Below are 16,350 nucleotides of genomic sequence, written 5' to 3'. Positions count from 1 at the left end.
CAAGTCTGTACGTGCTTCAGGCTTATAGTATATAAAGTTGTAGTTGCATGAGGCTATAAACACAGTTATAGGGCCCTCCTCTCAGATTAAAAAAAAAATATATACAATTAAAAATATAATATGTGCTGGTACAGTGTGATCGCATTTTGATACTTTTCTGGTTTCAATGTGTCCAAAAACATTAAAGGGAAAGCTTTTCCTGGCAATCCTCTGTTAAATAAGGCAGAATTTATCATTCTGCAGCTAGCACATAGACAGTATAATAGCATATTATTTGCTCTGGCTAATTCAACAGATCAAATCGTACTGCCTGGTATTAGCAGTAGTCCGTTGAGGACATAGAGATGTTTTCATAATGTTTTGGACATGAATATTTCAGTATGGCAGGAAATATTTTTTTAATGAAGATCAGGATCTCTAAAATTCCACTTTTAGCTGATTCAATAAAGGAAAGGGTTGTGGAGGGATGCATATTCAATATAAAAAAGTGCGACATGATAAGTCAAATGGACGTTAGAATATGGCAACAGAGCGTTGATTTGTATGGCTTAAAATAAAGCAGTAAATCTGCAAAAAAGGTAATACATCGTGCTGAAAAATCCATGGAAAATCAGAGATACTTAATTTTTGCTATATATAACAGAGCCAAGCTGAGTCCTAATCTACTACTGCATTTTCATTTTATAGATTTTTAGTAGTAAATATTTAGATAAAACAACTAAGATTTTTTTCAACTACTAGTCATTTACTGCAAGATTTTCAGTAATTTTCTTAGGATTACTGAAAGAATAACAATAAGGTAACACTGACACAAAGTACTTTATTAATATTCAGCATTCAGGTGTCCATGGCAACAAGAAGACTAAATATTCTGAATAATGATGGTTACCTACACGCCTTATTGTGGAAAAACTGTTTTTATCTTTTTTTTTTAAATTTCCAGTATGCATTCGTATTGTTTGTATCAGTGAGTAAAATTTCTGGTAGACAGACTTAAAATTAAGTAGCAGATTCTGGTTTTGTTTTTTTTAATTACAGATTCAATATACACGGAGCGATACATGGGCCTTCCTATAGCAAGTGATAATCTGAACAACTATAATGTAAGAAAGAAATCACTTTATTTCATTTCTTAAAGTATGTTGTTTCTTTTCTAAACCACTCTATTTTCTTTATACAGTCTAGTTCCTTCCCCATGGGAAGAAATAAGTTTGTTTCTTCTTTCCAGCTATATCTGTCGCATTGTGCTTTTAGAGGCTGTAGTCTCATGCGTTTGGATTTGCATGAGGCAGTTACTCCTTGCTGTATGGTGCGGGTTTTCTGTTGTTTGTTTGGTGTGTTGGCTTTTTTTGGTTTTTTTACATTCAGTTCCATTTGGCTACTTTGCAGACTGTAAAACAAGCTGTAAAAACTGTTTTATTTTAATCACCAAGAAACAAATTTGTTTTAAAATTTAATATGCTCGTGGGCAAACTATGCTTTATCTTAAACATTTCCACCAAAACAAATGTACTCCAGTTCTTTCTGAAATGTAACTTAAAAAAAAATGGGTATTGTATGAACTTTCATGCTTTAGGAATCTGCAAGCTTTTTTCAGGGAAAGGAAAATCCCCTAAATATGAGGAAATTTTGACAGGTAGTCAAGTCTGTCTGTACTGTGATCATATCCAACAAATTGCAGACCAAGAGCCAGCAGTGTCAGGGCTGGTATTTTGGCCCCGTCTCCACAAACACAGGATGTCCAAGGTTTGGTTTAAAATGACTGATGTTTGCCCAGAAGTGAGGGAATTTCCAGGTGTTCTAATGGGAGCAAAATACCTGTAGATTGATTGTCCTTGTCATGGAATGATGAATTGTTTGACTTGCTGTTCTGTGTACCAGCAGCTTTTTGTTGTCTCAAGGGCTTTTTGAAGTCGCAGGTCTCTGGGCATAGGGCAAAGCCCAAGCCTTTTGTAAGTTTTTGTTAAATTTCAGATCTAGGTGGAAATCAGTGGCTGTTGGAGAACTGCGAGGGATCTGAGGGGTACTTTGTGCCCTGGTTATTGGGATCTTGTTTCACAGAGATGTTCAGCCATGGTGTTGCTAGAACCAAACATGGGTGTTAAAGAGATGGGCCATTCTCTGTTTGGGTTTGTAAACAGGCTAGAAGACAGTTTAGCACTGATTGTATCATGATGCATTAAAAAAATAAGTGTAATGGGGGAAAAAAAGAGTGGGAGTTGTTGCACTGATTTAAAAGTATGGTTAACCATATAAATACATACATAACATGGACTGAAGCGTCTGTTTTGATGTATCACTACAGTAATCTAGTTTTGTCAACTGCTCTGTCAGACATTCTGGTCAAAATTGAGGACAATGGTAGTGACTGCTGGAAGACTTGGTACTGTGTCTGCCTCTTCTAATCAGCAAGCTGCTTGGGCCCACCGGGGACTGACCAGCAGCCTGCAGCCGCCTGCCTGCCTTTTTCCAAATGCATTTCTTTTAACGCAGTAGGAACAGTAGGAGGTCTGCGAGGTAGCAGTGTAAATAGAAGTTACTGTCGTCGTGCAGAACGAACGTTAACGCTCTGGGTGCACAAAGTCATTCACCAGCTTCACGGCACAGATGGCAACAGAGGACTGTTTAATCCTTTCAAGCCAGGAGTCGGATTTTCTTGGCATAGTATCCATTGCTGGCAATGGCCACGTTGAAACTGCCAGTACCAAAGAGCTAAAGGTTTCAAATGTGTTACTCAGAGGACTAATTGGGGAGAACGGTGGCTAGATGGAGGAGGGGTAATTGCACAGATCAGATTGTCACACTTCACTGCTGCTTCTAGAGATAGGAAAATGCAACTTAAGTCCTCATTCGTTATAAGCCCCAAATAATGTGTTACTTGGAATTTACTTTTCCACATAAACCTGGAGGAATGGGGTAGCTTGAGAAGTGTGTTGCTTTTCATGCAGCATCAATGGAAGGGTTGTAGGATTTCGTTATTGCTGAAGACCCTTACTGACTTCAGCCCAGCATGTTCCTTGGCTTACAGCCCCTTTGTTCAGTGTCCTAGTCCCAATAGCCAGCCTCCTGTCCCCTTGTTGCTGATGAGAGCTGTTTTCTGAACTGAATGGTTTTTAGCAAGTAAATGCAAAACATGTACTGAAAGCTCTCTTGGCTGAAGCTGTTAAAGCATTTTTGAACTGTTAACTTTGTACTGTCAGGTTTGTGCGCTGCATCATATATTCTCTATCCTACTGCATCCGCTATAAAGCTGGCTTGAAAAGTGAAAGGTTGCATAAACTCTGTGCTGTGTTCTAATTTAAAAGAAATGACACTCTACACATCTGCTTAGAGAAGATGCATGCAGCAAGGCACCTTCCTAATGCACAGACTATTAATGACTCTGAATATATAGTCTCAACAAACTAGATGTGGTAAGAAAGATACACCCTACCTTTCTATTACTGTGATGTTAGCTTTCACATTTATTGAAGAGAATCTGAGATGTTCAATACTTGTCAAGTCTGAGGGATGACTCACACTCCTCTAAGTAGGCTAATTAGGTGCAATCAGTGCCTTTTAAGGTAGTTGTGAACTACTAAAAATTAGAGCTTTGTAAAAGAAAGGAGCAAGAATGGGTGGAGCTCCCAGTATAATTGTGTAGGGATCCTAGGCTGAATGGCAGAGAAGCCCTCTGCCCGGGAAGAAATGTCCCTGATGTAGAAGGCTTAAGACTAAATCAGGGCAGAGCTCTAGGGGTCAGATGCAGTAGCCATGTAAAGCATACCGAAGAGACTGTTCAACTTGTGAGAAGATTATTTTGCAGTTCGCTCTGAATTTGATATGCTTTTGGCAAGTGTTTGAAACAGTCATAGATTTGGCAATCTTTTTCTAGCAGATTTGAAATGTTCAGTCCTTAAGAACTGCTGCATCATTAGGTTATGCAAAACAGGGTACAATTTTGTAAATATGCCATCTTGTACTGATTTGACATTTGTTCTATTATCTGAGAATATGCTAAAGGGAGAGAGACCTTCAGTTTCAGCCAAACCTTAACTTGTTTGTGGAGTGCTGATAAAATGTTGACTGCTGTGTGATCTTTAGAAAAGCCAGTTACACTCAGCAGGGCCTAATTCTCAGTACTTGTACATATTACCTTTTCAGAATCTTTGTCCCAGCAGTATAACTATGAAACGGAAGGGGTAAATTAAGTCGTATTTATTTGCTGTCCACTTGAGTTTTGTTCAGCTGATGTAGCTGTTGCTTTGTGCTATAACTGTGCCTAACTTGAGATTACTCCCTATCTTGCAACCTTCTTTTTTGGCAGAAGTACTGTGTCCTTAAAGCACGTTTTAGGGAAGGGACTCCTCATGTTGAGTATGGGTACAGCAAGTGAGACATCACTTGCAAGTGATAAAAAAAACTGAGGAAGTATATCTTTTGTGTGTTCCTTCTTTCTGAAGTATTTTGCAGATAGCTTTATTTTGTTTAATGCTTGGAGGGGAAAAATAGCAACATCCTTCTTCTGAAACGGCTTTTGGAAAGTAGAGTTCTCAGAAGCGTAGCTCAAGTCAGGCTTCCACTCACAGACTTCCTGTCCCTTAAACCAGCACTGATTTGCTGGAAGAAAGCTTACAAAGGTGATCTGTCCAGTTTCCCTCTGCACATATGGAAAATAATTTACTCAAAGCATACTGCTTGGTTCTCTTTCTTTTTTTTTTTTAATATCACTGGGCCATTACTTTCTGAATCGTTCTTTTGGTTGGCTGCTGTACCAGTGCTCCTCATGGAATCAAAGTCCTCTCTCCAGATTTTGGCACTCTTGTAACTATCTGTTCTTACTCCATGATACCAACTCATTTCAGTGGATAGTGTCATGCTTCCAGTGTGCATGGATTTCCATCTATTAGACAGGATTTCTGGCGATCTGCAGCCTTTTGCTGTCAAAAGGGGGCAATTGCGGTGTTACGGATTGGAGGGTGTTTTTTTTCTCTCTGCTGAACTTGGGTTTTAAATTTGACTAACTACAAAGAACTCATTTCACTTAGAGGGTTGTCGTACGCTATTCTGCCATGACAAAAGGAATTTAATATTTATGCTTGCTTTAAAGATTCATGAGTGTACAAGAGACATAAAGAAATTAGAACACTTCTGTGTCTTGCTAATATAACGTATTATTTGACTTTTTGGGGGTACTAAATGCAAATGTCTGTGCAAGGATACAGCCTTAGTACAAGGTAGGGAAGAAAAAAACCCACCACATTCTTTTGTTCCTAATTTTTACTATTTTTTTCCTTGCCATAGTAGCTTTTAAGTTGCTGCAATATAGAGAAAACTTCTGCAGGGATTTAATAATTTTCAGCAGAGAACCTCTATAATGTTGCTCATAGAAGGAAATTTAATTCAATGTATTTTTGCCCCATTATGCCTAAAACATCTTGCTCTTCTCCCTTTTCTTCTTCCCACTCTCGTGTCAGAGCACTTTCCTATACCCTTTCCTTGCCCAAATTAAAGATCTCACCTGCAATCCTCACTTTCCTCATTCTTCAGTACCTAGTCACAGTAGCAAGTCAGGTGGTTAATATATTCTAGGGAGTATGTTGTTACTGTTGTAAGTTTCTTGATTAATCTTAGTTGCTGAGGTTTTTTTTTTTTTAATCACCGTATTGTATTTCAATTCCCAAAATGTAGCTCGACTTCTATTTATAGATTTGGTCTAGTGATTTTTTCACTTCAGGCATTTCTCTGTCATATTTGGGGGAGAACATTGTTTTAAACTCCTTGTGAGACATTTCTACTTGAGACTGATGAGATATTAGCTCTGTTGACTTACCTACAGGTCAACTAGTACACATTTTGGTGGGGAAGATAACGCATGTAGTCTCTGCAATAGCTACTCCTTGCTATCATAGGGTGCACTGTTGCCATGGCAACATTTTTTTAACTTGTCTGCAGTCACACAGGAAACCTATGGCAAGTGGTGTGCTGCAGGCTAACAACATGTTAGCAATGCATTAAATGTGTATCTCACTCACAAAACTCTTCCCCTCTGGAATTGCCTGTTACTTTGCAGACATAACCCTTGGTAATAATTGCAGACCGGTGCAGAATGGTTTGAGTGCGAGCACAGCGCTGTCGGATATGTGAACATGCTACTTGGGGGGGTGGGGAGCCGGGGTTGTTGTTTTTATCTGAAGGACCCCAGACTGTCAGCAGGAATCAAAGTCAGTTGGTAGCAAATCATCTTCTAATAAATAGCACCTTTTTTTCTTTTTTTTCCTTTTCTTTAATTTCAGAGTTCAACAGTAATGGCCAGAGCTGAAAAATTCAAGGAAGTTGAGTATCTCCTTATTCATGGAACAGCAGATGGTGAGTTGCAGTTAATTAGACATTTTAGTATTACAGACAGGTTCGCAATTCTACTACTGACAAAACAAAAGCATGAAGGGGCAAGGCTGTTACATTTACGTCAATAAAATAATACTGCTTTCTGCAACTAATTTGTGTTTCAGTCAGCAGTGCTGGGGAGTCTACTGTGTTCGTTGTTTTGCTTTTCCCCCAGAGTAGTACAGAAGCAATTTTTTGTTTACCCATTTCCTCATTTTCTTCCACTTTTCAGATAATGTTCACTTTCAGCAAGCAGCGCAGATTTCCAAAGCTCTTGTTGATGCTGAAGTGGATTTTCAGGCAATGGTATGGTTCTGTTTTGTTTATCATCATACAAATGAGTTTGTATTATGAGAATAACAGCAGTAAAAGCTCCCTCCTGTTAGGTGTAAATCAATTGCTATCTCAAAGCTCACATAACTGCATTTTACATTCAGTAACTGAAATTTTAACATAACACACCCATGTATCTTTTGTACAAGAAAAAGATGTAAAGCAGCTCCTTTTCATATTTCACCCTGTTTACCTAACCTTTAATTTTGGTAATTTTTTTGTGTTATTAAACATCCAAGCCAATCCCAATCTCTGAATACACCCAAAGTCCACTGACTAGTATCTTAGAGATAGGATATAAGAAAAGGTTAAATTCATCTAAGTCCAATATAACCTGTCCATCACATCTGGTGTTTATTGAACTTGTAAGCTAAGTAGTTATTTGCCCCTTCTTATGCTGTACATGGAAACTCTCAGAAAGCTCTTCCTTTCCTACCTTCTCCCAGCTCTTGAGGAGCAGAGCTGAAAAGGATGAAGTACAGAAGGAAGCCAGGTGCACCAGTGCATGCTTGTCCTTCAGCCAGACTTGCAGGGCTAACAAGGACAGAGATCAGATGCCACTCTGAACTGAGGAGCTGCATCTACCCTCCATGTGGGGACAAGCCATGAATTTTGTACTTTTAGCATGAATAGATGGTATGTCCCCCACACAAAGCAGGGACAAAAGTATCATCGAGCTTCCTCCCACCATCATGTCTTTGCCTCCATGCAGAAATAGCCTGATGCTGGGAAATTTTAAATGGCTGCATGTGTTTTTATGTCTGTCATGTTTGATTTATGTCATTCAGACGTAGCTAGAACTAACATTCTCTGTATTTTTCTTTCCCACAGTGGTATACCGACAAAGACCATGCCATCACCGGTCAAGCACATAAGCATATTTATACCCATATGAGCCATTTCATAAAGCAGTGTTTCTCACTGTCCTAGCACCAGCATTTTGGTTGTTAGTGATGGTACTTCTCCAGAAAAGTCTAGCTAATGTACACTGAGCCCGTATAAACTTTTATGAATCAAAAAGAGATAAGGGTCAGCTCTTGGGGTACCTGTATGCATAATGAAATGCTGATCTTTATAATGACCTCTGTTGCCAAGCAACTATTGTATTTTGATTGATTGTGTTTAATCAGGTCTTAACGTCACCAGAATGTAGGTATGTTGCAGACTTCTAGAAAGCATGGTACTTACTTGAATCAGTACCTTTTGATATTTCAGTCTAAAAGAGAAATAGTCCAGTTTCTATATTAGGTAATGAATGATGAAAATGTCACAGAGGAACTAATGTGGAGATCAGAGGAATAAAAATAATAGTTTCCAACAAAAATTAAAATTAACTCTGTAATCATTTCTGTTAAAATACTGATAAAACTTTGAAGAGATTTTGCAGAAATTACTTAATGCTTTATCAATTATTTTAGAAACAGTATCAGGAATGTGGCAGTGTTAATATTTTCTGTGCAGAATCAAACACCGTTTACTGCAGTTGAGTTAGTATTTTCTCTGCAATCTCTTGGATTACAATTGTAGAAGTCTTGCAAGGGAAGTATGTAACCAGCTTTCACCAAAGATTTTTAATTATACCTATTCAAACCAATGGCACTGAATTTCTTTGTTTCATAGCACTGTGGGAATCTGCACTGGTAAAATCTTAATGGTGGGCTGCTAGAGTTCTGAGATGTTCCTTTATGGGACAGAAAATCTTTTTCCTTAGAAGTTTCCTATTTACTGATAAATAGGATATATTCCTTGCACTCAAACATAAAACTTTATAATGCAAACTAGCAGTCACTTAAAGCAAGGGTTAGACTGTAACTCTCATGTGAACATGCTAGTCAACCTGCTTTTTGTTGCAGGCTACCAGTAAACTTCTGCTTTATCTTCAGCACTCCAGGTAGGCTTCTCCATCTGAAGATTACATTAGTTTTCTTAATTTCACATAGATAGAAAAGATGCAACCCACTTGTACTACAAACTGTGCTGCTTTAAAATAATAAAGACATTAAGTTATGAAAGAGGGTGTAGTCCATATCATTGAAAATGTTGCTCAAGAAATGAACTCCTAGAATTTTACAAAAATCCATTAATTTTGAGAGAGATTTACAGTGAAGTTTCTGCTTTTGTTTAATGGCATCATGTAATGGAGTGTCACATGATTATCTAACACTTACTTAGCTTCTTGATATTAGACACCAGCATGTGATTATGTATGTATTGTGGGTTAGTAGTGACATCAGGTGTGAATGTGAAAGTACTCATACAGACAGATAAAGCATGGGGGAGAGGGGGGAGAATGTCAAGACAGTTTGTGCAGCTTGTCCTTAAATGAGAGAGAGAAGGGGGCCTGAGGTGGAAAATAAGGTTTTGGGCTCATAAATAAACCAAAAACTCCTTGACTTACAAAATAAGGTTTTTTTGGGAAACAAACTGGAGGTGGGTATTACAAATATAATCTTGGGCTCAGTGTATTAGTGGTTCTAATGTAGACTGGCACCAGTGTTAAAGTTCTGTAGGATAGAGGCTGTCAGTTGTCTTGAAGAGCTTATAGTATCCATGTCTCTGATTCTTTTGACTCAAGGGAAAGAAACAGAAGTCAGTAGATAACAGCAATGCAGATAGGCTATAAAAAAGGATGATCATGATGAACTTCTGGGTGGCTTGTGTATGCAAGGGGAAAACAGTTATGTGGATTTTTTAAATGTTATCACACACAAAAAGAAGTATTTCTGTAATCCAAAAACTACATTAACTAGGCTCCCATTAAGAACTGCAAGAATTCCCTTAGTGTAATCAGAGAAGCATTAAAAAAAAAAAACCCTTTCAAATTATTTTGTCCTAAGTCTTTCATTAAAGATGCAGTTCGTTGTATCTGACCTACCTTACTGATGCTAGCATCTCACTGGGAAAGTTCTGTACTCTCAGTACATTGTCCTGTTCTGTCTAAGCTGTGAGGCAGAACAAAGTACAGTGCTAGTTACCTTATATTTCTTTGTCTGGAAAGCAACTTCTAAGATATGCTGCTAGTAGAGCAAAAAATTTTATTGCTATAGTAAGTGTCCTAATAATAAACATCAGTTTAGTGTCTGATTTTCTCTCTGGTAGATCTCCCTCAGCTCCAAAAATAACGCAGACAGTAGAGCTGCCTCAGGGACCTGACAGTGTATTTGAAATGCATGAACACAGGTAAATACCTAAAACTGAGGCCACAGAAGCAAGTCAGCTCCTTTCATTAATGTACAAAGCTAGCACTGGGAACTGTTATGTCTGTAGTGCCACATGCTAGAGTTAGTTAGGCACCTACCAACTATCTTCTTTTCCTCTGTATTTTTTTCAATGTGAAATGGGTACTTAAGTTTGTTGTACAGTACACTTTGTGTAAAATCCTAACAGAAGCAGCTGAAGCTTGAGGTGTGACTGTTACCGTTCTCAGGCTAGGAGGCTTCCAGTCTTTGGTTTAAAAACTGGTGAAGAAGCTCAAAGGGATTTAATAAGATAGTCAGTACTGAGGTATTGGGTTTTGGCAGTAGTACTAGGCTTTAAGCCTAAAAGCTTTTCAGTAGCAGAAATTTAGGGTTCTGAGAATAGCAGAAGCTCCCACAATAGGCAGCAGGCTAAGCTGCTCTTCAACTATTAGACACTTTAAATACTGTAGCACTGAGGAATTCCTTACCTATTGATCTGTAAAAAGACCCAACTACTGCCTGGTCTGTGTCATCTCTCCCAGGAGGAAGGGGAACCAACTCGTGACCAGTACATCAGAATGTAATTCCTACTCTCTTCCCAGAACAGGTCAGTTATATGCCATCCCCCATGGTGCACTTACTGTTCGTCAGACCAAGTACACCACCACCAACCACACATGGCAAGCCAACACGTGATAACATTGCATGTTTCAATGAGATTCCACTTGAAAATGGAGCAGTACTGAGCTCTATGATTCATTAATGTGTGAAGCATGTTCAAGTATCAGGTAGACATTTAAAATACTGTACCCTATTGCATATTTGTTCTGGGTTTTGCAGTGTAAAAATAAAATTGAAAATTAGTTAGGATAAATATTTATTTTCACATAACATTTCTTAATCGTGAAAAACACAATAGTCTATTCACATGTACACATAAACTTTTGTAATAAATTACATCCAAGAAATTGCGTAATTTTGACCAGGAATATGAAATTAGAAGTAATATAGCACTACATTTGCTTTATATTGTGTGTGATTTCAGAATGTTAAGATTAACATTGGAATAGCATTTAAATTCACACAAGAACAGAGTGACTCTTTTAAAATAAAACCACTCTGAAATACTGAACAGAAATACAGAATGCCATTGAATACACTGATTTCTTAATATTCTAAGAGTTGGTCAAGTGAAACTAATACATTTTGATTGTACACATTATCTGTAACAAAGTCAGCAACATATTAAAACACCACCAGGCAGCTTTCGGGACAAACCAGTATTGAACTTCTATACTAACCTTAAAACAATTGGAATCTTAAAATTTATCAAGTACACAAAACAAAGCATTTAACGTTAATGCATCAGCATTTTTTTCCTAAATTTACAAATACAAACACTGAATTAAATGTAAATCCTTTGTGTCCATTAGATTTTTTTTTTTCTCCATAAAAATGGCCTTTAATGGGCTTTAATAATGCTAAGTCAAATTTAGAACAGTGACCCTATTAGTTTGCAGCAAAATGCAATTATTATTTATGGCTAAAGTAGTAAAACATACACACTCACACACACAAAAACATTAGAAGGAATACTTTAAATGTGCTGGATTTGAAAAGTTGTTCACATGAAGTCTATGGAAAAATTATCATATTTTGGAAAGCTGGGGAATGTTAGAGTCCTGTAAATGCGTTGTTATAAAGATTACAAGACTAATTCTTATTTGTAGGATTCAAAGTAATAGCGTAATAATGAGAGTTAGCTTTCATTTAATCATTTAAAAATTTATCTTAAAAAAAATTTAAAAATCTGTGAATTCCAAATAACGCAGTCAAACTTTTGCTCCATGCCTCTATTAATTCAATACCTAATCTCACAGTCCTTGTTCTGCACAAAAGAACAGCTTGAAGGATCAGGCAGTAACAAAATCCATTACGAAAAATGTCTTTGCAATGGCTTTAAAGCCACGTTTTACTGTGCACAATGCTGTTTTTACCTTTTAATCAATATGTACTTGATGGAATAGTGAAGAGCTGTAACGAAACCAACAGCAGGATACCCATTTAAGTATTATAAACAATCTCTGAAATTAAGAGGTTTACAGTTATTAGTAGAGAGAGGACAATATAAATATGCCCTTTATGTGGCTGTATTTTAGGCAATAAAGAGAAAGATCATTGGGCAGGTGATATAACTGCATGTGGGGTATACTTTGTATCTACAAAATTTTCCCTATTATAAAATAATGGATTGGTTAATGATGTAACGCAGTTGTCTGGCCTACCACGGCAACATTTATACAATACAAGGTAAGATACTGTAATCACAGATTGCATTTTAAGAAATATGTGTTTCACATCAAAGGATGTGGTGATTTTTCAACTAAGGTGAGAGAATGTTTTAATATATATTTTAATATATTTATATATATATATATGACTATGTTCCAGTTACATACAAATTTGAATATTAAATACACTGTATTAAATCAAGGAAAACTTCACAAATACAGAATCTGACCCTGCAATCCTCATTGCAAGAGTAATCCATGACTTCAAAAGGACAGCTTGAGGAGGAAAGGATTATCCTTGTTAGTTTGTTCACAGGGTCATGTCAGTTGTTACTTTAAAAACTTCTTTAATGTTTGCTTGTCAGTTTGGGTCTCCTGAAATCATTTACTCAGGTGATTTAAAAAAAAAAAAAAATTTGGAACGAGTGTTTTCAAGTTCATCTTGAATGAAGATTATTAAGTATTCTCACACAGAAAAAGTAGCAAAATACAGTACAAACCTATTAACAGGAAAGTTGAATTTGAAAGAAACTTTGCTTGTTAAATTTATGATGCGGATACTGATAAATGGCCAATATCAGCAGAGAACATAAAGATTTTTTGCATTGGCTACTGCAGACTTTTACACAGATACTAGACAATGTAGACATGTAGACATGGTGAAATGAGACATATATTGCACTACATTACCTGTGCTAGTTTGAGATGAAAGACAAAGTTACAACGTCAAATCATGTATATTTAGTGGTTGTGGCACTCCTTTCATTCATTTGTAAAAAAAATAATTGAAGAACAAGTCATAGACATGTCTCCCGGTCAACACCTTTCCCTGAGTCAGCTTTCTTCTCTTTTCTGATTTCAGCACTAGGAAAAGAAGGAAAAGAAAGTTAGAGCAGCGCTATCATATATATTAATGACCTACCTGAAAACCAGCATTGCATTCATATTTTAATTAATTTTTCATGCTGCATAGCACAAACTGGGAAGGAAGTGAAAGTTTCTGTGCTGAATGGTGCAGAAGACATCAGCCAGTATTTTAGTAACAAGGTAGGTAGAGAACTGAAGATGTACAGACAGACAAGTCAGCCAGCATGCAAGCAAAGGTAGCAGATAGCCACTTTTTTTCTTTTTTTTTTCCCCCGCAAATAAAACTGTTAATTGATTAAAAAATGGTAATGGTACAGCTCTCAAATAATAGCAGCATTTTCTTACATGGCACAAACAAGAGGTCACAATAAGTATTTATTGTCTTTAAAATGTATTCTGGTGCTCAATGTATATTTAGAAGAAATGTTTCTGAACTAGAGTAGCGCAAGCCAATTTTCAACTGTAATATTTGGCTTTCAGTCTTGACTGGGGAGAGCAGGAGAAGACTGGGGGGTGCAGAGCAACAATATTCCCCAGTTGGAGCTGAATACATACTTCCTCATGTATACAATATAAGGAAATAACTTTTTTTTAAAAAATAAGCCTGGAAGATCTTATAAAAGCCATATCCTGAAGAACTCTGTAGCAGAGTTCAAATTTGTATTCAGCTTTTTTCCAGTTAAAACACTGTTGATTTGCCTACAGAAAGCAATATATGTGCAAAGCAGATGATTTTTTTTTTTTTGTGAAGAGGGTCCTAATTTACAACAGTGTAAATAAATAAAAAGTCATGTTCTTGCAATGAGTTTCCATCACACTATGAAAATGCAAAAAGGCTTCCACAACACAGGCAAACCAAGCCTTCAACAAAGAGTGGCAGGGTATCTAAAAAAAAGATGGTTCTGAGAACAAACCTGTATCAAGCACATAACCTACCAGGTTTCATGGGAATAATTCCTTAACTAGAATGAATGAGAAATAGGCTGAGTTACACAAGGCTTAAAGAAAGCAAGATCAATTCTCAAATTCTTAAGGTGATTCATGCACAATTTTACAATCATCTGACATTTTTCTTCACATAAAAATTGCTTTAAGGATACAATTCAGTTCAGCCAAAGCTTACTTCTATGCCTATGGCAGCTTCCAGAGGTGTTAATGGAAATAGCTAAAGAATACCAACTTCTGCCACTTCAACTGCCAAATCTGTCACCTTCTGTAGAACAGTGATAGAATTGGGTATGTTACACTTTCTGCACACAAAGGGTATGCAAACAAATTCCTGGGGGGTGAATTTAAAGGGCAGCAGTACAGCAGGCAGAGAGTTACCTGTGCTTAGTAAAAGCAAACACCGAGGATGTGTTGTGTGCCTTACAGTCTATAATATTTCCAGGTTTTAGGTGCCTCTGTGATACCAGGAAAGTCCTCCTATTTAGGATTCACACCTCTGAGCATCTCCTGCAGATGTGGGCTTTAATGCCTTGAGAAATTCGGGGGGGGGGGGGGGGGGGGTAAAAAGAAAAAAGGACAAGTCCAGTCTTTTACCAGTAAAACACATAACTGGTGGATCTGTAAGGGACGTGGAGCTCTCTTCCTCCCTACCAAGGGAGTAGTCCTGAGAAAGGAGGTTTGGAATGCAGGATGTGCATATCTCCAGGTAGAGAAGGGAACTCACACCATCTACAAAGTGATAGATGCCTCTTTTTCCAATACTTTAAAAGATCAGCTAGGACTACCTTCTATACATGGTCAGATCTTCTGTGTATGTTTTGAAATTGCTATCTGAGGGGCTTAATATAAGCAAAGGCAGAGGAATATTTAATTACATGTACCACAGAGGGCTATGTTTCAGATATGTGCCTTGGTGTTCAATTCTATCAAGACAGACTCAAAAGCAGACCTCTAGGTCCCTAGAAATTTTCATAATGAAAAATTACGGTTGGAAAATTGTAAAGTTCAGCTGCCTCTACCGTTAGGCAACAGTTGACTAAGTAAATCTCATTTAAATCCCCTCTTTAGACACTTAAATAGAGTTACAAGTGTGGGATGTAAGAACTATCATACACTATACTACTTCACAGAGCCAGGGGCTGGGCAGAGCTTATTATAGATAATATACATGCATCAGGCCAAGAAGTCATTTATATAAACCCTTCCTCCCTAAAAATCTCTCTTTGGAGATGATCTTAGTTTATTATTGGCCAGTCTTTTCATTGGTCAGGTAAACTCAGTATTTAATTAGTATTAAGAACTTCCAGATTTAATGTATTCCAGAACTCACCCTGCATTGTTAATTGAGCAGTGCCTTAACGTAAAAAGCATTACATGAAATCATAGTACAGTATTATATTTTAATTGTGCCCATTTAATAATGTTTTGGGATATTAGTATAAGAAAGTAGACCTGACAACAGGTCCTAAACACTTGTGTAGTTGAACACAACGTTATTTTTCTTCCCTCTGCTAAGACACCCTTCACTGAGGGGAACTGTGTAATGTAATACTGATGATCTTGATCATTTGCAAAAATTATCCTTATGACTGCTACCATTCCAAGCTTTCTTTTTTCTCGGTACTTACCTAGGACTGAATTATATCTTCAGGTAATGATATGTGCATTTAGGAATACAATATTTCTTTAGCTCTGCCTGTAATATGATTTAAGATTAATGTTGTCTATGGTTTTCCTTATCAGAAAGCAAGCCTTCCAGGTTTAAAGTCTTTGAATCTACTTCTGTCTGGGAATCTGAGACAAGCTAGAGCACATGAAAAAGCACGACTGCAGATTGTTTAAGATGTTGTTCCTTTACAACAGGACACTTGTATCTAAACCCATAAAACCTGCGATCCTTTAGTTCCTTTTCATCCAAGTCTTTGTTTTCATGAGCAAAGATACAAGGACAAATTGAAAATGAGCTCATTGGAAAATGAGTTTCTATTTTACTGCAGTGGAAAGGCCAAATCACCTTTTACCAATATTGTCTGAGCCACAGTCTCTGTGAATGCTCAAAGGATCTTTGAAAATTTCAGATAAAAACAGTACATGTTTATATAATCTATCATACCATTAAAGAAAGCAACATCCACCAGAAAAATTACAACTACTGCATACCCAGTGGCTGTGAATGCACCACATCGGTTTCTTCTTTCTCCAGGCTTTCACAGCCTGGACAGCAGAGGCACATAAGGTAAGAAAACCCTACTGTACATCCTTCTCCCATGCACCACGCTGATTTCACTGTGACAGGATCCTTCTCAGCCCACATGTAGGGTGGAAGGCAAATCAGAACTACGCTGCTATTTTGACTGTCAGTGAAA

General features: G+C 37.3%; 2 protein-coding genes across 9 annotated transcripts in view; one reads left to right on the top strand and one right to left on the bottom strand.

Annotated features, from left to right (window-relative positions):
• Window positions 1-8,711, top strand: part of LOC141925221 (dipeptidyl peptidase 4-like) — a 40,882-nt gene extending 32,171 nt beyond the window's left edge. For both annotated transcript variants that reach the window (XM_074828976.1, XM_074828978.1), the window contains 4 exons: window positions 1,039-1,103; window positions 6,276-6,348; window positions 6,599-6,672; window positions 7,531-8,711. In XM_074828976.1, the coding sequence (XP_074685077.1) occupies window positions 1,039-1,103; window positions 6,276-6,348; window positions 6,599-6,672; window positions 7,531-7,629 (311 nt within the window). In that variant the 3' untranslated portion in view covers window positions 7,630-8,711. The remainder of the gene's footprint in view (window positions 1-1,038; window positions 1,104-6,275; window positions 6,349-6,598; window positions 6,673-7,530) is intronic.
• Window positions 8,712-10,738: 2,027 nt separating this feature from the next.
• The window catches only part of SLC4A10 (solute carrier family 4 member 10), a 162,209-nt gene continuing 156,597 nt past the window's right edge, over window positions 10,739-16,350 (bottom strand). For 5 of the 7 annotated variants that reach the window (XM_074828972.1, XM_074828970.1, XM_074828971.1 and 2 more), the window contains exon 25: window positions 10,739-13,033. In XM_074828972.1, the coding sequence (XP_074685073.1) occupies window positions 12,967-13,033 (67 nt within the window). In that variant the 3' untranslated portion in view covers window positions 10,739-12,966. Of the gene's footprint in view, window positions 13,034-13,972; window positions 13,999-16,350 lie in introns of all 7 variants that reach the window. The other 2 variants (XR_012623780.1, XM_074828975.1) reach the window with 2 other exon arrangements.

This window comes from Strix aluco, chromosome 6, assembly GCF_031877795.1.
Source record: "Strix aluco isolate bStrAlu1 chromosome 6, bStrAlu1.hap1, whole genome shotgun sequence".
NCBI classification, from domain to species: domain Eukaryota; kingdom Metazoa; phylum Chordata; class Aves; order Strigiformes; family Strigidae; genus Strix; species Strix aluco.
Note: the sequence above shows the minus strand (reverse complement) of the source record. Positions and strands in the feature narration are given on the sequence as shown.